Source organism: Uloborus diversus, unplaced genomic scaffold (assembly GCF_026930045.1).
Source record: "Uloborus diversus isolate 005 unplaced genomic scaffold, Udiv.v.3.1 scaffold_240, whole genome shotgun sequence".
Lineage (NCBI taxonomy): Eukaryota > Metazoa > Arthropoda > Arachnida > Araneae > Uloboridae > Uloborus > Uloborus diversus.
Window position 1 is genome coordinate 188461 of NW_026558396.1, and position 27172 is coordinate 215632.

Below are 27172 nucleotides of genomic sequence, written 5' to 3' on the forward strand. Positions count from 1 at the left end.
ACTGATCTATTAATTCACTTAAATTTTACTAATTACTTTTTTTCACTACATGATGAATTTTAAGAAATGTAAAATGGATTGATCAGAAGATTTTAAAAGAATACTAAAGCAATTATTTAAACTACACATTTTAAAAAATATTAAAGCATTTAAATTTAGAATCAATAAATCTTGCACACAAAAACACAAGAAATGCCTCATAAGTACTTCGGTAGGGTGGCAAGTTAAGATTTTTAATGTATCTAGAAGGGAGAGCAGTTTTCCAGCAGGTTGGCTATTTTTGGCTAGTTACACGAAGCGGTTTGGCTATTTTCCTGAATTTTCACCTGGCAATCCCAGTGTGAACAACCTCAATCCATTTGGAGGGAAAAAAAAAGGTTCAAAATCCACCATTTTTCTTTTAAATACCAGCTTCGCAGGAAATGTAAGTACCAATGTTATGATGTTATGAATATGGAAAATATTTCGTACATTTGTGTGTTCAGCTATTACAAGAATCTGCCACTTTCATAACGAATACAGCATCGTTCAACCAATAGAAAGATTGATCTAAATCTCCTTCGCACAAGTAAGGCAATCTGGTCCATCGCAAGACTTGGAAGCCACTTTCTACAAACAGGGACTGAGCAAGACTTGATGCTTGTTCTTCCAAAGTTTTACCTTCGACTTGGATCTTTTCTGCGGGTTGGTGGTCTTCTCCTGAAAAACAATGGATAATAGTATGGTCAGGTTGATTTAATAGGAAACATGGGGTAATTGGAAATAAGCTCTTGTTGTAATTTTTGAAACTAAACTATCGGTGAGTTAAGATTAGGTAGCATGCGGAAGAGATTCTGAGTTTCTCGTATTGCTAAACCATGGGGATGTTTCCCTCAGTCAAAAGTACTACTACTTTTAGTCACTGAAATCGATAGAATAAGCAAAAAAAAAAAAAGAAATTATTTGAATTTTATCATCTTGAATTCAAATGATGTTTTTCGCAATCACGAGTGTGTGTGTATGTAGGCGTGTGTGTTTGTGTGTGTGTAGGCATGAGTGTTGGTAGTTGTGTGTATGAGCGTTTGTGTGCGTGGGGGCGGGGCATGTGTATGTGTGTGTAGGCATATGTGTTTGTGTCTGTGTGCAGGCATGAATGTGTGGGTAGTTGTGTGTATGTGTAAGTGTCTGTATGTATGCGTGTGTGTATGTGTTTGTGTGTGCGTGCGTGTGTATGTGTTTGTGTGTGTGTGCGTGTGTATGTGTGTAGTTGTGTATGCATGCGTGTAAGTGTAGCATATGGATGCAACCTCGAGATGGCTTTCGCTAGAGGAGCAGCATCGTGAGGAGCCGGTCGACGGTTATGCTGCAGATGGTGCTGGTGGGAAAATAAAATGATAGCACATTAAAACAGTCAAATGAAAGCAATAAGCAATCGTGATTGCTATAAAAAAAAAATCCCATTCAGCCAGAAAAAACTTTTATTTTTCCCGCAGCTGTTTTATCTATATTATTTTTTAATATCCAGTTTTGAAAATAAGGCGTGGTCTTTATGACTTCAGAAATGATGTGCTTTAGCGCGCTACTCCATTGGCGCACAAAATGTTTACGCATTATTAAAAAAACAACAGGTTGCCAGTCAGCAGTAATATTAATAGCAATCATAATTGAGAGAATTTTGAATGAAGGTTTTTCTGAAGTAAACATGAAATTCATCACTATCATTGCGGTATAATATTTTTTTTTTCAAATCTGTTTCAAAATATTGTGCTGTGTAACAATGACATCAGTGAATGGCATATGATCACTTGAGATGTCATGCGCGTAAAAGATTTAATTGAATCTGTGCACCGATTAAAATTATTTTTTAAAACAAATTAAACTTTGTCTAATTATTTAAAAAATGGTTGCATCCCATGATTTTAAGCATGCTCTTTCAGAAAAAAATACTTTTAAAATTCGGAAACATCCCAATTATGTAGGCTTTATCATTGTTTGAAGATGATAACGTGAAAAAAGAAAAAAAATAAGTTATTAAAAGTATCGTGATCTTACATCTTCCCCTCCAGCAGGTCTACAAATGCGGATTAACTCTGCCGTAGGAAAGTAAAACGCAGTATCTGAATATTTTTCGTTTTTGTCATATATTGTACGTTAGCTTTATTGTACAAGCTTCCTTATTTGGTTTCCGCTGAAAAAAAAAAAAAAAAAAAAAAAAACTGCACTTTACCTTCCCACGGTAGGACAAAACTGGTTTCAGCAGGTTTAACATCATCATGTGGAAGGTTACTAAAAATTTTTAGTCTTGAGTTTCCTACTATTTTTGATGTACAATTTAAGTGTTTCCATTCACCGCATACATCTACTCTCTGGGGTAAATGAAAACAACTAAGTTTTTCATTCTTTCTATTTTTTTCCCTTGAAACATTAAATTTTCATATAAATTACACTTATGTGCGGAGCACGATTAAGATATCCGGGGACCGTAGTTCAACGCTTTTTCGTTGCTCCTATGTAGTCAAACCTTACAATTTTAGTCATTGGCTAAAACAGTTCAGCCATTTGGGGATCTCAAGGCCACGACCAAGTCGGCCTATTCAGTAATCTTGCTCTGTTTTTCTGTGCATTTTACATAAACTCAAAGCGTAATTTAAATTTTTGAGATGACGTTTCTCTTAAAATGATTTTAGCTTACATTTAGAAGATTTAGCGGGTCACAACTTGTGACCTACGGGCCACAGATTGAGTATTGCTGGTGTAGATTGGTGATTATGTACATTCATCAACCTCATAGGGAAATAAATGGGGTGTTTCCATTTAGTCTGGGGTAAAAAGAAGCTTAGTTTCATACGCTAACAAAGAGTCATAAAGTCAAATTTTTGATACCCGGTTACTCTCGGAGAGTGTAGTCTTGAACACTATGTAAAGGGTGTTTTTTTTAGAGGCATAGAAATTTAGATTCAAATAAAACACAGTTAAATGGTATTAATTACCACGAATTTGGTTTCATTCGGAAGATGATTCTTTGCCATTTTTATATAAATACTAGCTTTTACCCGCGGCTTCGCTCACGTTGATATAGTTTTTTTTCAATCGATTCAAGTTAACGGTCAACACAGGCAGAGGTCAAATAGTTACCAAAAAAATGGTTTGTCTCTTGTTTCGCCGACATTTCAAATTGCTTGCCTCCTTAAATGTATCAAAAGATATGATTAAAACTGAAAATCAGGGGGAAGGGGGTAAATGAAATTTTGGCGAAACCGGGAAGACGCCCAAAAATCACACAAAATAAATCAAGAAAACGTTCAGGAGTTGTAAAGAAGTTAGTTTGGGTAATTCTCGAAAAATCCAATTCGAGTGAGATCAACTATTCTTAAATGAAGTGAAACAGTTCTCTTATAATCCCGATCTCCGTCAAATAATATCCGGCACTACACCGGCTATTATTGTATAATGTATAGCTTCTTACCGGAGAAATCGTCCTAAAATAGGGTCAACAATCACTAAAAATCCTGATTCTAATAATGTCCCTTTATAGTGAGACTATTAAACTTTTAAAATCCCCATCAGATGAAAGTTAACTGTTTCTAAATAACCTAAACGGTCCTAATCATAATACGAAAAAGTTCAAAGTAAAAATACCATTAAAATCAGGGTAAGCACAACAGTTTTTTTAGTTCCCATTTAAATGAGGACAATAGTACAAAAAACCTTTCGCAAAAAGAAAAAATTCCAAAAGTCTATTAAAATGGTCTCTATCAGCGTTTTCAAATAACATTTCACTCGGATGGTCTTAGTTATGATTATTTCCAAAAATCTTCATTAGTACAGGTCATATAGGATAAAAACAAATAAAAAACAAAAACACAATAAAAGAAAAAAAAAGAAAGAACAATATTCTCCATTGTCGCCATTAAAATAGGGAAATTACTTCCACAAAATCCTAATTAGATATTTCCTTAAAAATACAGACACATAAAAAAGAAAATGAAAAGTTTCATAAAAATTTTAAATAATTCGCCAATGCACTAAAGTAGTCGCTTGGTAAGATTTAATAGTAGTTTTAATGTTATTTAAGAGCGTTGTTTCACTAATTTGGCGGATTAATTTTAACTTCAATACCTTATTGTACTTAATGATCTTTTTACCGAAATTAATTTGGCGGAATTTTTACATTTTAATGCAACTTTTGTAATGGTTGTAGCGCCAAAATTTTTGAACACTCGTCCCGAACACGTTATCATAACTCTGCCCATCAAATGAGTTTTTAAAATGTCATTTTGTTTAGTTTTATTTTATATTTTTGCAATTAAAAGCAGCGTTAAAATGTAAAATAATAAATCCAAATCCATTATTTATCGCCAAAGGATCACAGTATCATACATTCGCCAGAGACTTGCCAAGTTTATGAAACTGCGTAAAATGTTTGGTTAATCTATATTCATAAGATATAATTTTTAATTCCAAACAGAAGATGCTATAAAGAAAACGTTTTGCATGTATTTGGCCGTTCCTGGCGAAAAAAATATCTTTCTTTGACGGTAACTGGGGGTAGGGGGCAGACTTTATTTCATAACTTTATTTAGTTACCAGATAATTGTATGTAGCAAAAATACTCGGCGTTATCTGGGTCTGTAATATTTATGAGAAAAAATCGCTACCTTTATTCGTTCTCTGCTAACTGAAATAACTCAAAACACACCGCTTTGACGTGATTAGAAATAGAGCTTCTTCCTTACCCATAAAAGAAAAATGGCAATAAGTATGAATTTTAGAATCGAAAAAACGATGTGTCTAAAACCTTCTCTATATTGCTATTAATGTACAACTTTTAAAAAATGTAGCCGGCCGTAATCCATTACTGCGATTTAAAATGTTATTAAATTTTTAAATTTGCGTTAATCGTTTTGGGATACCTTAAATGAGGCTCCCCCTCCCAATTTTGTAAAACTCTGTGTTACTAATTTTCATCAAAGAGATAGAGTCGCCAGATACTCAGATACTTCTGGTGATTATAAAACGATGCTACCCGAAATGTTTCCAATAAATAGTAAAAATTTGGTAATTGTTTGAAATTGTGCGCAAAGGCAAATTAATGGAAGTTTTTGTGCTGTTTATGGATTTGCTTGATTTAGTTAACGAATCATTTTACGTGTTAACAAATTTAAAGAAAGAAATATTATAGAAATGGATATATGTGGTTAAATGATGAAAACCGAGAATCAGTATTGCGTGGTCTTTAGTTTCAAAAACAGCGACAGTTGAAAAAATTGCCAAATGCCTTAGCCATTGAAATGATTCCACAAAAAAAGTTTGGCTAGATTCCTGTTGATCGATTAAATACCCAGTCAACACAAATAAATAAAAAAACCCATTAATTGCCTCAAAGTTGCATTAAAATGGAAAATAATCAGCCAAATCCATGTATTATTTGCCAATCTTGTGCAAAAATCTTACTTCAAGATTTGCCTTAAGAAAAGCCTTGAACAATCACGAAAAGCAAAGGTAATCAACAATACAACAATTGTCGCTAATATCGACAGGGAGTTGAGAAGATATACTGAATACTGTATTGAGTTGAGGAAAGCCTTCGAACATGGAACTAAAAAGCTCATAACTCGTTTTTTATTCTACTTAGAAATTTCGAACAGGTGCCATCTTCAGCAGAAAAATCAGAGCTTTCGACTGACATATAATGTTAATATGTGCAAGTATTTTTTCATCCCCATATTAGAGACTTTATACGAAAATAGTGTTTCAATGCCCCCTAAGGGTTTTTTGCCCCCCATAACGGGACGAAAACTACCCTATGTGTTATTCTGATGCATAAGCTATATTATTGTAAAGTTTCATCAAAATCCATTCAGTAGTTTTTGCGTGAAAGAGTAACAAACATTCATACATCCATACATCCAGACAAACTCTCGCATATAATAGTAGTAACATGATATCCAGCATATAGCCACTTCGGCCGGCTCAAAGAAAGTCCAATCGGGAAGTCCAATTTTCTCAATTTTTTCAGCAATTGGAGGCCGTATGTCAGTGATAACGTAGCGAATGTTCTCTGCCAAGACGTCAATCGTCTGTGGCTTATCGGTGTAGACCAGAGACTTCACATAGCCCCACAAAAATAGTCCAGCGGTGTTAAATTGCATGATCTTACAGGACGATTCACGGGTTCATTACAAGAAATTATTCGTTCACCGAACGTTTCTTTCAATAAATCAATTGTGACGCATGCTGTGTGGCATGTTACACCGTCTTGTTGTCTATTCACCATGAAATGATAAATAAAACTACAGTCGGATCCCGACTTACGTGAGGGATGCGTTCCAAGACTCCTCGCGTAAGTCAAAATTTCGCGTTGTGGAAAAGTGTTGCGGATATGACTTTTATTAACATACCCAAATCATTTTAGACATTCGAGACCTTTTAAACTGTTTTTGACCATTTGTTAACTATATATCACCGTTTCCTACATAAACAGATGAATTTTTACCGTATTTTTTACAAAAGTTGTATTATTAATACAAAATACTGTTACGATGCACAAAATCGATGATCAACGGGAGAGAGATATAAAAATAAAACAGTACGATACGTACAGTAGGTAGTAATAATAAAGCAATGCACTGTTATAGTACTGTACAGTAGATACACTAAGTTACATTTATAACTTAAAAATTATGAAGATGATGATTTATCCTGCGCAATCTGATCGTCATTCTAATATATTTTTAAATACAGTAGCTTCGCATTTACTTTTATAACATTGACATCTATGGGCCTGGGACCCCCTGGACTTATACGGGTTGTCTTTCTCTTGACTTTTAATTATCCGTATGAAAGATTCACCCCATACCTAATTGTCGTGCTACCTTCGACTCACTTTCTGGTTGTTCAAGCTTTTGTCAAGAATCTTTACCTTTTCTTAAATTGTCGCAAACTTTCGCTTTTTGTTTTCATCTTCAAACTTTAGATGAAACAGCGTGCCTGGGGGCCACAATATTTCATCACCTTTCATATTTAGAATAAATAAATGAAAAATGAGGAGTGGTGATACATACACACTAACCGTGCTATGTTTATAGTGCGGTGAGTGGGAACTTGCGCAGTGAGTGATGCTGAAAGGATGAAAGTACATTCACGAAGTCAATGTTTAGTAGTCAATAACAAAGCCGAAACTTAGCATCGCGATTCCTTTCCAAATATTTTCGTGCTGAGAGCGAGAAATTCGCTTTAGCTCTTAAATTCGTTGCTCCTGAAAAACTCGCGTTATAGCCATTTCGCGTAAGTCGGATCGCGTTGTAGCGGGAGTCGACTGTAAACACAAAACAAGTGACAGCTATCAAAATGGCTCACATATTAAACAGTGTTGCCAAGTTAAAGTTCTATACCTGTGAAAAAAAACACCCTTTGCAACATTTTATTCCACAGCTGTTTATCCAAAATAAATGGAAGGATCTTAAGTTGAAATTCTGTTTTCTTTTACCGTAATTGAGATCGTACTTAAATAAAGTTTCGATTACAATATACACTAAACTCCCGATTATCCGCGGAATAGGGTGGCACGGAAACCGCGGATAAGCGAAAACCGCGGATAAACCGAATAATGGGTAAAAAATGATACTACTGTATACAATTGCTTAAAAATATAAGTAACACTCACACATACATTTGAATTATAGCTATAAGCAATGCTAAATTGCATCTACTAACATTGAATGTAAAATATATGTGTTAAAAGCGAAAAACGCACAGTAACACAATAAGAAGTTTAAAAAACATTTAATGGTCGTTAAGAAACAAATTTGAAAAGATCCGCGAATAATCGGGAGTTTTCTGTAATAGATTCTGTTCTGATTTCTAATGCTTTTTTCACACCGAAACTTAGCATGAGCAATAAAACGCTGCGCGTATGTTTCTGTACGGATCAGGAAATTATACGATAATGTAATATTGAAGAAAATATAAATTTGTAGCAATCGAAAGCACATAGTGGAACATGTTTTTAGACGCATGAGTTATTTGCTCTCGTGTCCCAGTTTTTAAAAAATGAGGCAGGAATCTCATGATGACATAACCTGGCTGTCGGTCGGTAATTCTGCATGTAGTTCTGCCGTTAGCAATGGCTTAAAGGCGGTAACTTATTGCTTAATGCAATGTAGTTGATAGCACTAATATGTACCCAATGTATGGTGGTTGCTTCAACGGAGCGAAATAAATTGAAATGGAAACAAATGGATGTACGTACATTCACTAATTTCTCATTTCATAAGATTGAACACTGCAACACAGCTAAGTTTTTAAACGATTTTAGTAATTTAAAATTTTATCAATAATTTGTTTTCTTTTGTATATACAGAGGGTGCACACGAGGGGTGGGTTCTATGGCACAGACTTCTACTGAAACATACACTGCTCGACAGTGAAAATGCAATAACAAGAAGGAGTGTTCGGAAATTTATGCAAATTTTAGAGTAGACGTACATCACTGAGTTATATCAATGATGTGAAATGCGCAGCTCTCCGAGGCACATGAAGTAAGATGTAAGGGAAGGAACTTACAGAACGGGCAATATTCGTGTCGCTATTTCTGACTGGAGAATTATCGAAGAAATTTTGTTTTTGTCTTGGAGGATACGTGTAACACGAGAGAATGCCAGGCCGTCGTCAACGAAGGCACTTCCATCAGATAGACGATTTTACGTGGGGTATGGTGATCGGACAGAGAAGGGGATGTTGGTTCGTACGTCAAATCGCAGCTGATACCCACATGGATGCGAGCACGGTGCATCGGCTGTGCCAAAGATGGTTGGAACAACGAAATGTGGCAAGATTGAGGGGTGCAGAGGCTGCCAGAGTGACGTCAGAACGCTTGGGTCGACGCATCCACCGACAAGCTGTAGCAGACCCACAAGTCACATGTTCCTCGATTCTGCAGCAGGTGCAAGATACCCTGAATGTTCCCGTGTCAACCAGAACAATTTCCCGTCGTTTGGTGGCACGTGGTGTGCAATCACAGGGTCCGCTAAGAAGACTGCCATTGACCCCTCAACATAGACAGCAACCCTTAGTATGGTGCCGGACTAGAGCGACGTGGATGACAGAATGGCGAAATGTCGTGTTTCAGACGAATCCCGCTTCTGTTTATCCAGCGCATACGTGTGTGGCGTCGACGTGGATACAGATCTAATCCGGCAGTAACCGTGGAATGTCCCACAGCACTACAACGTGGCATAATGGTTTGGGGCGCAATTGCGTATAATTCCATATCACCTCTAGTTCGTATTCAGGGCACTATGACGGCCCACAATACTTGGATAATGTGCTGCGGCCGGTGGCAATCTCTTACCTTCAAGGGCTACCTAATGCAATTTTTCAGCAGGATAACGCCCGACCTCACAGTGATCGCATCTGCCAACATGCTCTCCAAGGCACACAGATGCTTCCATGGCCACCATACTCTCCTGACCTGTCACCAATCGAACATGTGTGGAATGACTGGACGCCGTTTGCAGACTCTGTCCCTGCCTCGTTCAGAAGACGAACTGTGGCAAATGGTTGAAAGGGAATGGAGAGCCATCCCTCTGGACACCATCCGCACCCTTATTGACTCTATGCCTAGACGTGTTTCTTCGTGTATCGCTGTCCGCGGTGGTCCTACATCCTACTGAGCCGACGCACAGTGTGGCATAGTGGGCAAAAATCCACCGAACTCGCGGGTTTTGAGCTAGGATCTTCTATTATGGCTCAAAATGCGGCAAAACTCTTCGACTATTTCGTAGTGGTGCTACAATTTTGAATTTCTTAACCCCCTAAGCGCCGCAGAACTCAGAATGGACCCAAGTCGCGATTTTGAAAACTAAAAAGTACGATCATATTTTTTCCCTGATATGTGGCTCAATGCTTAGTATAAATCGAGGAATTTGATGATAAAACACAACTTTTGATCGCTGCCGGGTGTTTAGAAATGCTTTTTTCCACCGTATAAGTCATTAAAAACATGATTTTTCAGGTTTTTCCGTTGAAAAAAAGGGTTTTAAACGGTCTTCACACATCTTCCGCGCAAGAACAAATATATATTTAATTCTAATTTACAAGCTTTTAATCATTTTCCAAAGTTCAAAAGGTAAAAACCTCCCTAAAACACCGAAAAGTTGCTCAAAGTCCGAATTTCAGCTCGAGATCCTACCATTGTCCACGGGAATACATCTGTGCAATAGCAACAAACAGCTTATTTTATATGTATACATTTATGTGTACACATTTTGAGAATAAATCGCCTGCGTTCGAATTAAGACCTTTACATTTAGAATTTCCGAATGCTTTTGATGTTTTTAAGAAAATTTAATGTATTAAAGAAGCAGTTGAGCAAATGTGTAGACGCAAAATTAGTATGTTTGTCTGTTTCCTCGGAATAATCGCAGTCTTGGATTTGTAACTGGTATGTTCACTCTTTTACGTAAGTGTTTTTGTTGAAATTCTAACTTAAAATGTAAAAACACATGTTAAAATTTTAATGTGTTTTAAACTAAACAATTAATGCTCAGATGAACCCTTTTAGCCCCAGTTTTGTCCCTAATAAAATCATTTATAGGTTATAATACAGCTAAATTTAAGGTAGGGATGAAAGGATTAATGAAATTATATGATTTTACTTCACTCTATTTAATTTAAAAAACAAATATTTACAATTATATGTCCATTAGCTTTCACTTTAGAAGTATGAAAAACAGTAAAGACATGTTATTTTAACTTTATTATAAAGTTTTATTGAATTTATATTAAAATTTATGTTGTTTTGTTGGTCTTACACGCAGAAACTGATTTTTAAAAAATGTAATTTACATAATTTGTTTAAATACTTATTTATGTAACAGAGGACAAAGTTTTCTATTTTGCATACTTATGTAAAAGAGTGAACATACCTGCCATAATTCAAATATTCCGATTAATCCAAGGAAACAAACATACTAATATTGCGTCTACACATTTGCTCAACTGTTACTTTAATACATTAAATTTTCTTAAAAACATCAAAAGCATTCGGAAATTCTAAATGTAAAGGTCTTAATTCGAACGCAGACGTCTTATTCTCAAAATGTATACACATAAATGTATACATATAAAATAAGCTGTTTGCCGCTATTGCAGATTTATTCCCGTGGACAATGGTAGGTTCTCGAGCTGAAATTCGGACTTTGAGCAATTTTTCGGTGTTTTAGGGAGGTTTTTACCTTTTGAACTTTGGAAAATGATTGAAAACTTGTAGATTAGAATTGAAATATATATTTGTTCTTGAGCGGGAGATGTGTGAAGACCGTTAAAACCCATTTTTTCAACGGAAAAACCTGAAAAATCATGTTATTAATGACTTATACGGTGGAAGAAAGCATTTCTAAACATCCGGCAGCGATCAAAAGTTGTGTTTTATCATCAAATTCCTCGATTTATACTAAGCATTGAGCCACATATCAGGGAAAAAATATGGTCATACTTTTTAGTTTTCAAAATCTCGACTTGGGTCCATTCTGAGCTCTGCGGGGCTTAGGGGGTTAAGAAATTCAAAATTGTAGCACCACTACGAAATAGTCGAAGAATTTTGCCGCATTTTGAGTCATAATAGAAGATTCTAGCTCAAAACGCGCGAGTTCGGTGGATTTTTGCCCACTATGCCACACTGTGCGACGCCGTTCTCGCTCTGTATTCTGCCCATCATTTTGAAATTAAGATCATTTATTATTCCTTGCTGTCTCTGTCTTTTTTTTTACAAATTTCATCACTTTCTGACCACTTCTTCTTGGTGTTGCATTTTCAATGTCGAACAGTGTATTTTCTTTTTTTTTTCCTTATGGGGCGGGGGCGGGGAGATGTACACCGCCATGTTTGAGGGGGTGGTGCTGTTGCGCTATCGTAGATGTGGGGGATGGGAATCCCTGTATGTACTTAAATTACTATATCGCTCAGGGTGTTAAGTCAATTTGTTTGAAGAACTACTTTTTAAGTTTCAGTAGGTTTTTTCTTTAAAACTATGACAATTTTTGAAAGATCCATGGTCTTTGAGTGTTATGAAATGGTAGAAATTTTTTAAACTCTTGACTGTCAAAGCAGAAAAAATATTAATCTTTACTAATAATAAAGCTGAAAGTCTCTCTGTCCGGAGGATGTCTGGATGTCTGTAGGATGTCTGTGACGCGCATAGCGCCTAAACCGTTCGGCCGATTTTCATGAAATTTGGCACAAAGTTAGTATGTAGCATGGGGGTGTGCACCTCGAAGCGATTTTTCGAAAATTCGATGTGGTTCTTTTTCTATTCCAATTTTAAGAAAAAAAATATCATAAGATGACGAGTAAATTACGAAATTATCATAACGTGGAACCGTAACATGGGCACAAGCCAATTGGCGAGATACGAAATTATCATAACGTGGAACCGTAAGATGGGTACAAGCCAACTGGCGAGAAAATTCACCATACATTATTTGTAAATATACAGGCGAACCAAAAGACCTCTTGATTTTTCTATTACGGGCAAAGCCGTGCGGGTATCACTGGTAAACAATAGAATAAAATAACCAGGAATAAAGAGCAACCGACAGCAGTTCGTTAGTGCTGCCATCTATGAAAAAGTAAATAAACAAGAAACTGCAAAAACTCCCGAGGACGTGAAGAATAAAATGCAAGTCCCTAGAAAAAAAAAATATTTTCATTCTCCAGCAAAAATGAAGTTTTTAAAATCGAAGAAGTAAAACAGATTTGAAACTGGTAATACGTAGAGATCAATATACGGAATAAGGTGGAGCGGAATCAATGCAGTTGGATAACAACTTCCAATTCCACAACAAGCCTGGAAGTCTGGAAAAAAAAAAAAAAAAAAGATTTTTTTTTGTCGTTCCTTTCAGAGTTTAAAAAAAAATATTCCAAAGGTTTTTGAATGCTGTAGTAAGAAAATAGTTGCAACGACTACCATAATTTTTAAAGTGATAAACTTCTCTAGTTATAAATTAACTTTAGATTTTCCAAATCTATTAATATTAAAACGATATTGTTTTACTTTTTCTAAAATTTTAAAACACAATTATGTTGCCTTTTAAGGTTCCGCAATGATGTTGGTAAAAAATAGATAAATCAATGGACCAACTGGCCATGTTCAAGGCGCCTCAACGTTATTTATAGGATCTCCTAAACTGAGTTCGTTTTTTCTGAAAAGATAAATCAGACTATTTTTTAACGTTATTTTGATAATCTTTTAACGATATTTCATCAGTAGGTACAATGATGAGAAATGAGCATTAATTTTGAAAATAAAATGCACTACTAAATGACATGTGTGGATTACTTTATTTTTCAGTTAACTATGATATTAAGACCAAAAATTTTTTTTAATGTGGTAGTGGAATTTTTTAAAATGTCATACTGAAAATACTGGAATTTGAATTACCACATTAGAACATACCTCATTATAATCTATATAAATAAAACAAATAATATATATGTAAGTATGTATGTCACTACAAATCCATAGTTTACGTCAGATCTCGACCAAATTTGGCAGGGAGGTACTTGGGCACCCGAGAAGGAATGTAGGTGGATTTTGAATGCCAGAACAGTACCGAACCGTTCAAACTATAACTTTAGGACCTGAAAATGACATTAAATGTCCTTTCTACCGAAATAATTATTTAATTGTCTTAATTTCAGTCTCATTCAAAAGTCCGCAAAAAAAAAAAAAAAAAAAAAAAAAACCTTGAAATAGATTTACTTTATTCGGATTCCAAAACCACCAAGGCTGTAAAATCACCAGGAGAAAAGTTATAAGCATTTTTAAGCAAAGTTATATCAATATTAAATCGAAAATTTATCGTCTGCCGCGAGCTCAGTTTCAATTAGCGTGAATAAAATCATCGAGAAGAAATATCTGTTGTCATTTTTTTCTCGAGCGTAATCAAATAAAAATCTTGCTTTTGTTATGAAGCTTTTCCTGCTATCAGGGGATTTAAAATTTCTCCGTTTTGGTTATTTTTCTGTCGCGAAATTTTAGTTTTTTTTTTTTTGTTCGAGCCTGATTGTTGAACACGCGTCACAAGACATATCTTTTATTTCTGAGGCAGACCGTGCTAAGCTCGCCGACGCAGCTAGTTCAAACTCATACAGAAAATTGTTCAGAATATCATAACGTGCATGGTAATGATGATTTGGTGTGTAGAAACAGAAGGAAGAGGAAGGTCCACATGAGCTCCAGGGTCTAGGCACCATGGCTTGACCGGGGCCTGGTTCTAAGAGCTGTGGTCCCCAACCTCTTCTTACGCAACTCACACAGCTACCCATAACATAGCTCAGTCTAAAAGACAAATTACCTACTGCATTTTTTCCTTAAATTAAAAAATAAATAAATAAATTTTATCATTCAAAAAGAGAAGCACCTGCTTTTTAACAGGTTGTTAGCAAATCAAGTAGTCAATCAGACGGCTGAGATAGATTTGTTCAAAAAATAAGTAAAATATTTGGTGCAATTTTGGACAATGCATATTTGAAAGTTCTGCTCAAAGTCTATTACATAAAAATTAAAATTTGTAATGCACTGCTTTTCTTTCTAAATGGCTTGCAGATCAAGTAGTTAATTAGATTTTATACATATAATTTTGTTTTGTGACCGTTCAATGACCAAATCCTTGTACATATACACTATATGACCAAAAGTATTGGGACACTTTGAAAAATTCATTTTTACAGATTTCTCGAGAAATAAAAGACCAATCGGTATTTAATTTTTTTTCACATAAGAAGTATACTTCACCTGTCATTTTCCAATAAAAATTAAGTCTGCTATTTATTTAGGGGACTAGCAACAAATTGAAGAAACAAAAAAAAAAGTTTTTGATCATATTTCATTGCAAATAAATAATAAGCTATAAATTTGGAATAAGTTACGGGATGGCTTGGAATAAGCTATAAATTTCAGAAATAAGTTAACATACTATGCAGAATTTATTTTTATATTTTCGTGAAATTACTTCTTACGCCCACGGAGATATAAGCATTTCTTTCAAAAATACATTTTTTTTTTGAAGGTTTTCTGCTCATAACACGCAGAGTGTTCCGTCATACGTTACTAAACTTTCGGAATATTTGACAGCATACTAGAGAAACATAATAAAATTTAAAGTTAAAAGATTGAAAATGTTGTGAAATATGAAGGCTTAAAGCAATTAGTTTTTCGCTGAGCATGCACGAAAGATAGCAGTTTATAACTTTCATAATCCAAAGCCCATATAGATTCTGTGACTCATAAAAAAATTCGACTTCGATATCTTTAAAATTTAAAAAGTTATCAGCGATCTAATGAGCCAAACCTCAAAAGTTCTTGGATAGGCGACGAAAGGTAAGGGGTCGTTCGCAAACTGGCAACACTTACCTGTTATCGTGTAGAGTGGTTCATAATAAAAACAGATTATTTGCGAACGATCCCTCACGAGTCGTCACCTATCTAAGAATTATTGAAATTCGACTAATTAGATCGCTGATAACTTTTTACATCTTAAAGATATCTAGGTGGATTTTTTTTTTTAGAGTGGCAGAATCTATATGAGCTTTTGATTATAAAGGTTATAAATTGCTATCTTTCGTGCATGCGCAGTGAAAAATTCATTAGTTTAAACGTTCATATTTCATAATATTTTCAATCTTTCAGCTTCAAATTTTATTATTATGTTTCTCTTGTATGCTGTCAAATATTTCGAGAGTTTAGTAACGTTTGACGGAAAACTCTGCGTATTATGAGCCAAAAACCTTCAAAAAAAAAAAAAAATTTGTATTTTTGAAAGAAATGCTTATATCTCCGTGGGTGTAAGAGGTACTTTCACGAAAATATAAAAATAAATTCTACATAAAATGTTAACTTATTTCTGAAATTTATAGCTTATTCCCAGCTATTTACAATGAAATATGATCAAAAACTTTTTTGTTTCCTCCATTTGTTGTTGGTCCCCTACCTGAATAGTAGAATTAATTTTCATTGAAAAATGTCAGCTGGAGAATACTTTTTACGTGAAAAAAATTACAGAGCAATTGGTCTTTTATTTCTCGAGAAATCTGTAAAAATGTGAATTTTCCAAAGTGTCCCAATACTTTTGGACGTATAGTGTATGTACCCTACTGAAAACTCCATTTTCCCCCTTTCTGGGTAATTACCCTCAGGTTGGGAACCGCTGTTCTAGCCCCTTACATTTGTATTCGTGTTAATAAATAACAAACATCATTGGAAATTTTACTACTTTAATTTGCTACATTTTGTGGAGTGCATAAAAATATAACGTTGGGGCTACACCAGACCTCAATAATACAAAAACATCTCCGATGCAGTGAAGGCTTAAAAACTATTTTTTATAATCTAAGGACTAAATCAACAAACAAAAAATTGATAAAGCAGAAAAAAAAAAAATCTTTATCAGGAACAATTATAATTTGTTTCCTGGAATTCTTAAAACTGCTGAAGTAAAACTGTTTTCGGTTTAAAGCAAAATTCTTCAATTGGAAACTTCTTATCTCATAAGGCCTTAACTACGTTTCTTACCTGATTCTACGTACTGATTGAGTGGGAGCACCACGGCTAAAATCAAAAGCCCACTATCTGGGTTCAATTTGTTCCTAATTTGCTGAAGCAGCGTTATCGGACGGTCGCAGCGATCCAGAAGATTCAGGCAACTGATGACATCAAAATATCGGGGCCCTTCTCCTGGGTCATGCCAGTTGTCGATATCCAATACCCTAATGATTGGGGGGAAGAAAAAAAGATCGGATTAATTAAGAGCGTTGCTCGGAGACAACGAATTTCAAAATCTACAGAAAAATAGATTGAAGATTCGTAGAAGTGTGAAATTTGTAAAGCAAAATTTAGGAAATTTATTTTGTTCTTGCTAAGAATAAATAAATCGATAAATAAATAAAAATGAATGACTTGAAAAATGCTATTTGTTTTCTCTTGGGGCTGTCCATATATATATATATAAAAGATGTCACATTTTTTTCAACAAATTTGACCCCTTCTTTTTCTCACATGTCACGTTGTTTTTTACAAGCATAGTGCCACAAAAAGAAAAAAAAAAGTATGATTATGACTTCCTGTTAGCCTCTCTCTCCCTCTTGTTATAAACAATCACAAATTCGAGCACTAACTCCACCCCCCTCTCAAAACTTGACATCATTTGTAGATGACCTTCGATATAGAGTAGTAGAGTCATGTAGGAGAATGTGGGGCAAAGTGAAATGGTTAAGATAACTTGCTTTTATCAAAATGAACAAATTGGAAATTTGTTCTGAAAATAACGGTTCATAAAGAAAGGGAATAATGTATTTTTCAATAAAACTTGCAGTGAAACATTATTTTCTATTTTTGGCAGCAAATTTGCACCAAAAAAAAAAAAAAAAAAAGAGTAGAAAATTTCTTTTCTGTGGAGCAAAGTGAAAAATAAATTACTTTTCTAATGAAATGCTTTCTATTCGAATATTAAAGGTATTTTTATCAAATAAATGGGTAAATAAAAGAATAAATGAAAAGGAAATGAGAGAATAAACGAAAAAAAAGAATGAGTGAATAAAATAGCGAATTAATAAGAAAATAAGCAATGAATGAAGGAATAAATAAGAAGATTATTAAGTGAAGGAATTTAAATGAACTAATTAATAAATGAATGTGCTAGTTATTTGATAAAAGACTGAAAAAGTAAATGAAATGAACTATTTCACTTTGCCCCTCATAGACAAGCCTGACTGTACAAAGCATTTAGAGTACAAATAAGCTTAATATTAAGCATATAAATATTGCACTGAATATTGGTAGGTTTCAATTAATATTTCAAATGTTAATAACAAGAACTTTACCATTTTATAATACCAAAAATATTTTTTTGAATTACTACAAAATATTATAATATGCGTATCAATTTTTGAAAATTGCTTGTATTATCATATTCTTTGGTTTTCAAATGTAATTTTTTCTTGACTGGAATAGGAGTAAGTTCTTATTTTTCAAAACTTTGACATTATATCATAATTTCTTCACGATGCATCGTTTTATCACCATTCTTCGAAACTATATTATACATTTCAAAACATATTTATATATACTATACATATTTTTTTTAACTTTCAGTTTAAAGAAAAATAAGACATTGAAGATGTATAACGTCCTAAAAAAATAGCACAACTCTGGAAGGAGATGTTACTAAATACTAAAAAAAAATTACACTTTTCCATTTAAAACGAATATTCAAAATCATATACATCTTTAAAAATTGATTCACAGTTACGGTTAAATTTGGACCAGTTCTATAAAAATAAATACTGGAATGCAGACAGTTTAGCAGAATCCCCCCCCCCCTTCCCCACCTTTTTTTGGACGCCATGGTAACCTGGAGCACGGCGTTTGTTGAGTTCTATCCCAAATTTTTTAGTAAAAAAGTTTAAAAACTGTTACACAGTTTAGAAAATTTAAATACAGTTACATTTGGATGAAACTTTATGTTTTGTTTGTTTTATAGGATTTAAAATTATTCATTAGCATAAAATTTACTTATGCTTTCCAGGATTTTAAAAACCATCATGATTACACCATATTTTCCTTCTAACGATAAGAGTAATTCTCGTACCAGTCAAACTTCTTTCCCTGTCGTTTTCAACCAGTCACGTGGACGAAATAGCATCTAATTCGCCAATCTGATATCAAATTCGTCACAAAACCGAATCAAAAGTGACTCTAAATGAAATCCGAAGCGTGCGGGAATCTCTTATTTCGTGTTATTTACTGCACTGAATATAAATTTGTTACCTGAAGTTCTTTGCTGCTAAAATTCTTCTCATGACACCCGATATTTCAGTGACATATGTATTCTGGAAATACGATGACATAACTTCAGTGACCTTTCCGTCACCAGCACCCAAATCCAACATGTTGCCACATTCTTTCCAAGTCGGCTGCATATAATTTCCAAGAAGGTTCTCCAGCTGAGTGTTTGAGAACACGAACATAGAGCCTCGGCCAAGAAATCTGGAAGAAAAAGAGCAATGTTCAGTTTTGAGCAGACATAAAATAGTTGTCAGGTTTGAGTAAACACAAAATAGTAGTCAGCATTGAAAAGATATAAAACAGTAGTCAGCTTTTAAAAAAATATAAATCAGTAGACATCTTTGAATAGACATAAAGTAGTAGTCTAGTTTGAATAGACATGAAATAGCAATCAGCTACGAAGAGACATAAAATAGCAGTAGTCACGTTTGATAAAAACATAAATAGTAGTCAGGTTTGTAAAAATATAAAATCATAAACAGCTTTAAAAAGATATAAAAGAGTAGTCTGCTTTGAATAGACATAAACTAATAGTCAGCTTTGAAAGGACATAAAATAGTAGTCAGTTATGGGTAGGCTTAAAATAATTGTCGATTTCTGAACAGACTTAAAAGTTGGGTTTCAGTAGAAGTACATAACAGTTTTATAGGTCCTATGTTGGTTTTCTTCAACCTGTTATAACTCAGAGGAAAAAAAATAAAAATAAAAACGCTATTATTCAAGAATCTGTTGCAGTAGGGTATAAGCATGAGTGTGTGTATGTATGAGCATGAAAACGTCAGCAAATGTTTAGCTTCAGTAGGGGAAGGTTGCCGTCAATGAACCATATAACAGTTTTCGATTTTTTAAAAAAGGAAATCCGATTCAAATTTCACGTTAATTATAGGAATAATTTCTCAGTATATTTCTCCTTTAATAATAATATTCACTTTTATGATAAATATACACAATAAAATATGAAAATTAAAAATAAATATTTTAGCATGTGGTCCATTCATGGCAACCGGTTGCTATGGATGGACCATCGAGTTTCCATCGATGGACCATATTCTGCAATTAAAAAATCAATGCATAACTTACGACTGTTTATAACAGGCGACCAATAAACACTACAAATAACAATAAGTTATAGAAAAAGAGATTTAACTTCTAAAATGTTTTATTTTGGGATAAGAGGAACATAAAAATACCCAGCACTCACAACACACAACTGTTGCCATCACACCCCGTTCAGCACTTGATATTTTCCAAACCTGTGTAACACCGTTCTTAGCTAGTATCTTTTGAACCTCTTTTGAACTGTAGGGAGTTTTGTTTAACCCCTCTTTGAAAATTTTCGTTCGACGCAAGATTGTACTTGCTCTCTAAAATGTCAAAGAACTTATTGACCATTTTATTGCTGAAACCAGAAGCTTAAGTCTCAAACTACCACAGAATGTAATACTAACAGACTTTTTTGTCTTAATTAAATCTGTGGGACATATTTTTTTTCTCAGTCTTTTGAAAGGTCAATTCCCCCAATTTTTCGGAAGTAATTCGTCTTCTCTAGTTTCAAAATATGATTCAGTAATTATATTCCTATTTCGGAGGGCTTATCTCCTAAATTTCTACTGAGTGACTAAGGTAAGAACAAGCCAGTTTTTAACTTCCCATGCGACTGTTCAAAGTTGCTTTCAGGACTCTATATTGTCGGCAGACTTCATTAAGGTCCATACCACCATTTCCATAAGCTATAGTAGCACGTTACATGCTCTCACTTGTCCGCTGGCCATATACTAATTTTTGCATTTTTCTGGAACAGCAAAAGTATTTTAAACTGTATTATTATGTTTTAAATTTTCAATTTTATAAAAAAAAGAATGAGTTGAAATTGTAATAAAGTAAAAGAATTTCATGAATTACTGATAAACTTTTTTTCATTATTAGCATATTTATTTTAAAACAGTTGAGCAACTTTCAAAGGTAATTGAGCTGAAGTTACAACAATATTTGCGATTTTCCATGAATGAACTACTTTGTTAGGTGATCCATTCGTGAAAACACCTAGCGGTCCAACGATAGCAACTGCGTCATTTTGAATATTCTTAAAGGTGTCACTGCTGTGACGAATCATGACGAAACATGAAGTATGGGAAATTGTACTTGAAAAGGCACTCTTTTAAGTCAATGTTCACGTTCAATTATTGATCACTGATATTCAAAACATGTTATAACTAAATGAAAATCTCAATAGTTAGTAAGAAAATGGTAGGAATCTTATCTGACCGTGAAACAATATGATGAAGTAAATTCAACTACTTGACGACTCTGCACTAGACTGTTTTCAGACAAAGGAACGTACTAAAACTGATTACGCGTCTGCACAATGGAGTGGTTTCCTTCAGTCAAAAGTACTACTTTTAGTCATTGAAATGGATAGAATGAGCAAAAAAAAAATAATAATAATAACACGGGCCCAGAAAATACTTTCATTTTCCCAGCATTTTTTTTTTTTAAATTAATTTTTTAAAATGTCCGATTTTTCAAACAAGGCGTGGTCTTTATGACGTCACAAATGATGCTTTTTGGCGCATCTTTCTACTACGTTTCTACGTTATGATAAACAAGCAGCGAATTAAAATTGCACTCTACGCTTGTTATCAACCATATCGTTGCCAATACACGTGAGTAAAGATGCGAATTAAATATTTAGCTCTGTGAGTGGCAACACAGAATGGCATTTCATCATTTGTGATGTCATCGCCAAGAAATTAAACAATGAAAGCTCACCGATTTAAGTAATTTTTAAAAAATATTAAACAAATTATTTTAAAAAATGGTCAGATCGTATGTTTTTAAGCATGCTCTTTCAGAAAAAAATACTTTTGAAATTTTGGAAACGACCCCGTTTCTGGCACGGGAAAATATCTTCGCAGTCTATTCATGGAATCGGTTCAATGACCGCAACCTTCTCCTAGTAAATTTGAGGTTATTCTAACAACTGTAACCCGATATGGATTCTATAAATACAATCTGTAATTCCGTACACAAATTATACATAACTTTTTCACACTTTCGATAGACACATTTTAATGTGTACTGCCGTGTGCAGGTAAACGGCAGTGCCTGCAGAAATGAGGTTTCGAGATATTTGAAGAAATGTGTGGTGGATTCAATACTAACAGTAGGAAAATATTGGAATTCGACGTTTTTTTCGCGCCTTTTTTTCAGCGGAAACCAAATAAACGAGGTTGTACAATAAATATAATGTACAACAGGTGACAAAAATGCAAAGAAATGAAAAATGAAAAATTTTCAGTTACTGCTCTTTACCTGTACACGACAGTGTAATTCAAGTAGTGTAAAGTCACACCAGTGGCTGAGTACAAGCTTACTGAGTACAGTTCAAGTCAAGTTTTTTGGTTCAAAATTCACTTGACGGACTGCGGTAGTCATTAAAACCTTCCGCTCAGTAGTTCATGATGAAAAACAAAAAAAGTTGTAACTTATAATCAGTAAACTGGCGCAGGGGCTCAAAATCCGTAAAATGATAATTTGTTTTTCATAACATTAAAACATTGAACTTGATTGCATCTAAAAACTATTGTTTTGAACTTAGTAACTGTTTCTTCAACGTTGATGTTATACAAGACAATAATTAAAACTGCTTATTTATAGCCATGTACTTGTACATGGCAGGCTTAACATTTATTTATCGTTTAAAAAACACTTAAAAGAAAAAGAATGAATTTGAATGAAGCCTTTCATACAATTTTTTCATTATAAAGTCTTTTTTTTTTAATTGTGAGACAAAGAAAGAGGAGTTTTCTTGAATTTGAGTAGTTGTTAAAACGCAAGAAATACAATTTGTTATATAAAAACTATTGTACATGTAAAACAAATTTGATTTTTTAATGAAACTTATGCACGTACTAGCGCTGCAGGTCATGTTTTAGCAAGTTTTCAATCAAAAAAATATCACGGCGGTCTTTATATATGCGATGTGTTTTCGATGGGGAAGGAGGAATGATACCAGCTAAAAAAAAAATTACAACTTTCCGTGCAAAACGAGCACTGAAAATCACAAACATGTTAAAAATTTATTCACATATACGGTTGAAACTGGGCAATTTCTATAAATTTGCTGGTCATACTTTGTGAGATAAAGTTTGTTCTTTACACTTGTTACGAAGAAAGAAAAGATACCTCAACTGTAAACTTTCCAAAAAAAAAAAAAAAGTTTTGTGGTAAAAAAAAAGAGATATTTTACTTGCGTCTTCAGAAAGACATTTTGAGAGAGAGAGAGCGTCTTAATTGCGTTTTTAAAAGTTTTTTTTTTGAGAAAAAATAGAGTTTAACTGCATTATCTAAAAGCATTTTTTGTGGGAAGAATAAGAATTGCATTAAGAATTTAAACAACATGCCTTTTCTATCAAAAAAAAAAAAAAAAAAAAGATATTATAGAGGGGGTTTTAATTTAATTTCCAAAAAGAACTTTTTAAAGAGAGATAAAGATCTTTTAATTGCATTTTTCAATTTTTTTTTTTTTTGAGAGAGAGAGATGTTAATTGCATTTTCTAAAATAAATTTTCATTGAGAATAAAAAAGAGAGAGACAGAGCGATCTTATTTTCATCTTTCTTTTCTTTCTTTCTTTTTTTAGAGGATAGCTCCTCAAGGGAAAACAAATTATAGTATTCAGAGAGGAGAGGGGGGGGGGGGGTCGAAAAATTATAGGAAAAAGATCAAGTTGTTTTATTTATTTGTTTATTTATTTTTTGAAGAAGTTTTCAAGAGAGATCAATATATATATATATATATAAAGGGGGAAGGATGCATCTAAATTATGTGTGTGTGTGTGTGTTTTTTTTTTTTTTTTTTTAAGAATGCACACAATTCAATGTACATTTATCACATTAAATTGCAAACATGTGTTATAAGTTGGACAAAAGATGTCCATCCCTCCAACAGCGATAGCACACCCAAATACTACAGAGCCCCCTGAGACCAAGACCCCCAAATAATTAAAAATATACCCGTAAATCCCCCCCCCCATAAAAATGCAATGACGGAGTCTGCATCATGACTCTCCTTTGCTGGGCACCCCTAGGTGGATATGTGTTAAAATGAAATTTACGAAAGATAAAGAGAAAATATATTAGTTAGTTCTGTTTGCTTGGAAATACTTTACATGTTAAGCTTTTATAAATGCCGCATGAAGTGTTTGAGACATCGCTCCTGAGGGTCCCCTGTACCTGTTACGCAGTGACTTACCAGATGGGAGTCCCTCGGGGAAAATATTTGAGACAGAAAGCGGGTAATTTGTCTGGTGCAGCGATTGATAAGTTATTCATTTGTCAGCAATCATGTTAATTAAATAAATTCATTAGCGGTGTACATTAGCATATACAACAGCATTCACTTCATTAAATTTATGTATTAGAAAAATTTAAAAAGTCTATACAAAAAGAAGGAGAAAAGATCTCAGAAATCTTTCGGTCCCGGACAATTCTCATTATCTTCAACAGGACAAGCGACACGGGGACCAGCATCGCTCTCCCCTTCCCAATTCCTAACTCCCACCACTTCTTTCATGCCGGTCGATTGAAAATTTAGCTCTCTCTGATTGGCTACTTTCCTCTGTCTTCCACCCCCCCCCCATTTTCCCTGACCCCCCCTGCGTTTCCATACGATGACGCCTCTCCACGACACAAATGAAATTTCACGAAATAAAGAAAAAGAAAAGAAAAGCATAGAGAAGAAAAGGGGGAAACAGCAAAAGAAAAGAAGAGCAAAAATTTTAATGGAAAACGAGCGACTGAAATCCTACCGAGTAAGGTGACGCTCGTTGTCATGACAACAGGAGTGAGTTGCTAAGAGGGACGAAGATTATTCCATGCTGGACCGTCGCCCATTGGACGGAACAGATAAACACAAAATAGAGATGTTTTAACCCCCTTTCCCGTGCGTTTTTTTTTTTTTTCGATTGCCTCCCCCCTCGCAATTTTTTCATTATTATTTCATTCTTCCAGCGCAAGCAAATAGCGATGTAAATCAATACCTTTTCCAGAAAAAATCCTTAAAGATGTTCTATGTGTCGCTAGAATTACAGTTGCCGGAGTAGCGTTATTACTTGAAAAAGAGAACGGCAGGATCTTTTGCATGAAGCAAATCGCCTGCTAGCTTTAAGATGGCTCCTGCACAGCAAAAGGGCTGACATTCCGCGCGCTCAAGTTCGAGTTGCAAATCAAGACGTGCTTTTCCTGACTTTCCGTCCTCCGCCCCCCTCACTACCTTTCTATCATTCGTTTCTTATATTTAAGAAAGGTATAAACGAGTTGGAAGTTCGGAAGTTGGAAGTTCTCAGAATGTTAAAACTTGCATCTCGCGAGGATTGCTGCTACGCTTGAACCATCGTCCCTTGACCCACCTATTATGAGACAGAAGATTTTTCCCCCCCTGGAAAAGAATTCTTTTAAGTTCTAAGAATATGATTCGAATGATAATATTCAAACATATTGACATGTTCCATTAGGGGTTCCGCGCTAAGGAAGACGTATTAAATTAGGGAAAAGGATGTCTTCCTTATATCACTGAATCGTGAGGCGGGTGGGGTGGGGGTGGGGGAGGTATCTAAAACTTCCAAGTTGTATTTATTTATTAAAGGCTTAAATAGGCAACAATCTGTTACTTTGTGAGTATAAAACCTCAATTAAAAGTTTTGTAAGGAGTTTTATATATATTATTTCCTTTTCGTCATACAAAAATGTTTTCTAGTGGTTCAAAAGAATGGATGCGAGTACTCCATGTACGCCTGTTAAAAGACATAGTACTTTTTTAATTCATCATTCCTTGACCCGCCATCTACTATCACTAACGGAGTACTCCATCGAACCATCTCAGATTTTGATGAAACTTTCAGAAATTTAACACTTTGAGTTTCAAGATTTATGTATATATTTTTTTAAAAATCTAGTACTCATAATGGATAGGTAATTAATTTTTGAAATTCGTTTGGAAGTATTTTTTTCTTTAATTTGCCAGCAGTGATTTAAAACGCCATAACTCAGGTTTTATGGGTGCTGTAGAGTTGCACAATAGTTCATTTTAAAGATAATTACATGCATTGAATCAAATTAAGGATATAAAACAAAGCATTAATGCACCAATAAGCAGGAAAAACTGCTTACAGGTATTTCGGGATAATAGGTACCCCCTTTTTCAAAGTCAAGTCACATATGTAACTTAAATAATTTGAAAGGAAAGAAAATGTTGAAAAATTAAAATATTTAAAAATTAAAATATTTCAAAACATTTAAAATAGTTTCTATTGGAGATTTTGAAAAAAAAAACAAAAAATGATTTTTAATGTATTTTAATGAACAATACATCTAACAATTTTGAGAATGGTACTGTGAATGGATCAGCAGTTACAGCAAATGTATGTGAGAACATTTTTGCAAGTTTTGTTAAAAATGTTAGTAAACGGATTTCCATGAATGATGTCCTACTTTTTTCGCAACAAATTAGACACTATCCCTCATGTGTCCCAAAGTGTCACATTTCTCTGACCCTCTCTTTTTTTCTTGTCACATGTCCCGCTGTTTCTCATAAGAGTTTTTTCACGAAAAAATGTGTGATATCACATTTCTTCTACGCCCTCTCTCCCACATGTCACAAACTGTCACACTTTCTCGAACCCTCCTCCCCCTCAAAGTGTGACATCATTTGTCGAGAGCCCATAACTACTAATATCTTCATGGTCCCTCTCAGAATATTTTTGGGTTTTAAAATACATTAAAAATCATTTATTTTTTCAAAAGACACTATCACAAAAATGTTTAATTTTAAATTTTGTGAAAAAAAAGGTATTTTTTTCGAAAATTATCAAATAAATTGCAGGGAATTCTCTTCAAAACAAGTTATTAACAACGTTGGAACTTCCATACAACTTGAGAACTTGAGTTATAACCTTTCAAAATAAATTTTAGCAAAAATTGAAAAAAAATTTTTTTTTCACATCATTTGTTGTATTCATTTATATGGTCCCACTCTGAAACTTGATAGATATATTGATCAAAAAATACTAAAAGCAATTTTTTTGCAAAAGCTCCCATGCAACTTGAGTTATAAAATTTTAAAGTACCGCCGGTAAGTAAAAAAAATGATTTTTAACGAATTTCAAAAATTTATTGCTTATCATTAGAGACAGTGAGAAGCAAAGGGATGCAAGGGGACTCTTTAAAGTTTCAAGTAAATCGCGGTGAAAGTTCAGATCCCAGGTAGGCTTTCATTGAAAAAAAAACATACCTATATAAAAATTTATGCTGTGCAGCACCACCCACCAGAGCTACTAGCACCATCTCTTGAC

The 27172-nt window shown here is 34.1% G+C and overlaps 1 protein-coding gene across 1 annotated transcript; it reads right to left on the reverse strand.

Moving 5' to 3' along the window:
* Window positions 1-271: 271 nt before the first annotated feature.
* LOC129233196 (protein-L-histidine N-pros-methyltransferase-like) lies at window positions 272-27164 on the reverse strand. The gene is made up of 4 exons (XM_054867258.1): window positions 27112-27164; window positions 18806-19024; window positions 16553-16746; window positions 272-699 (listed from the first exon to the last, which is right to left on the reverse strand). The coding sequence occupies exons 1-4, from the start codon at window positions 27162-27164 to the stop codon at window positions 482-484; spliced, it is 684 nt and encodes a 227-aa protein (XP_054723233.1). The 3' UTR covers window positions 272-481.
* Between the last annotated feature and the right edge of the window lie 8 nt (window positions 27165-27172).

Bases quoted from the DNA above. Each gene is read 5' to 3' on its own strand.
- LOC129233196 (XM_054867258.1), bottom strand. From the start codon at position 27,164: ATGGTGCTAGTAGCTCTGGTGGGTGGTGCTGCACAGCATAAATTTTTA. The intron at 19,025-27,111 runs GTATGTTTTTTT...TTTTTCTTCCAG, and splicing joins CAGCATAAATTTTTATATAG to ATTTCTTGGCCGAGGCTCTA. The intron at 16,747-18,805 runs GTAACAAATTTA...CCCAATCATTAG, and splicing joins TTAGCAGCAAAGAACTTCAG to GGTATTGGATATCGACAACT.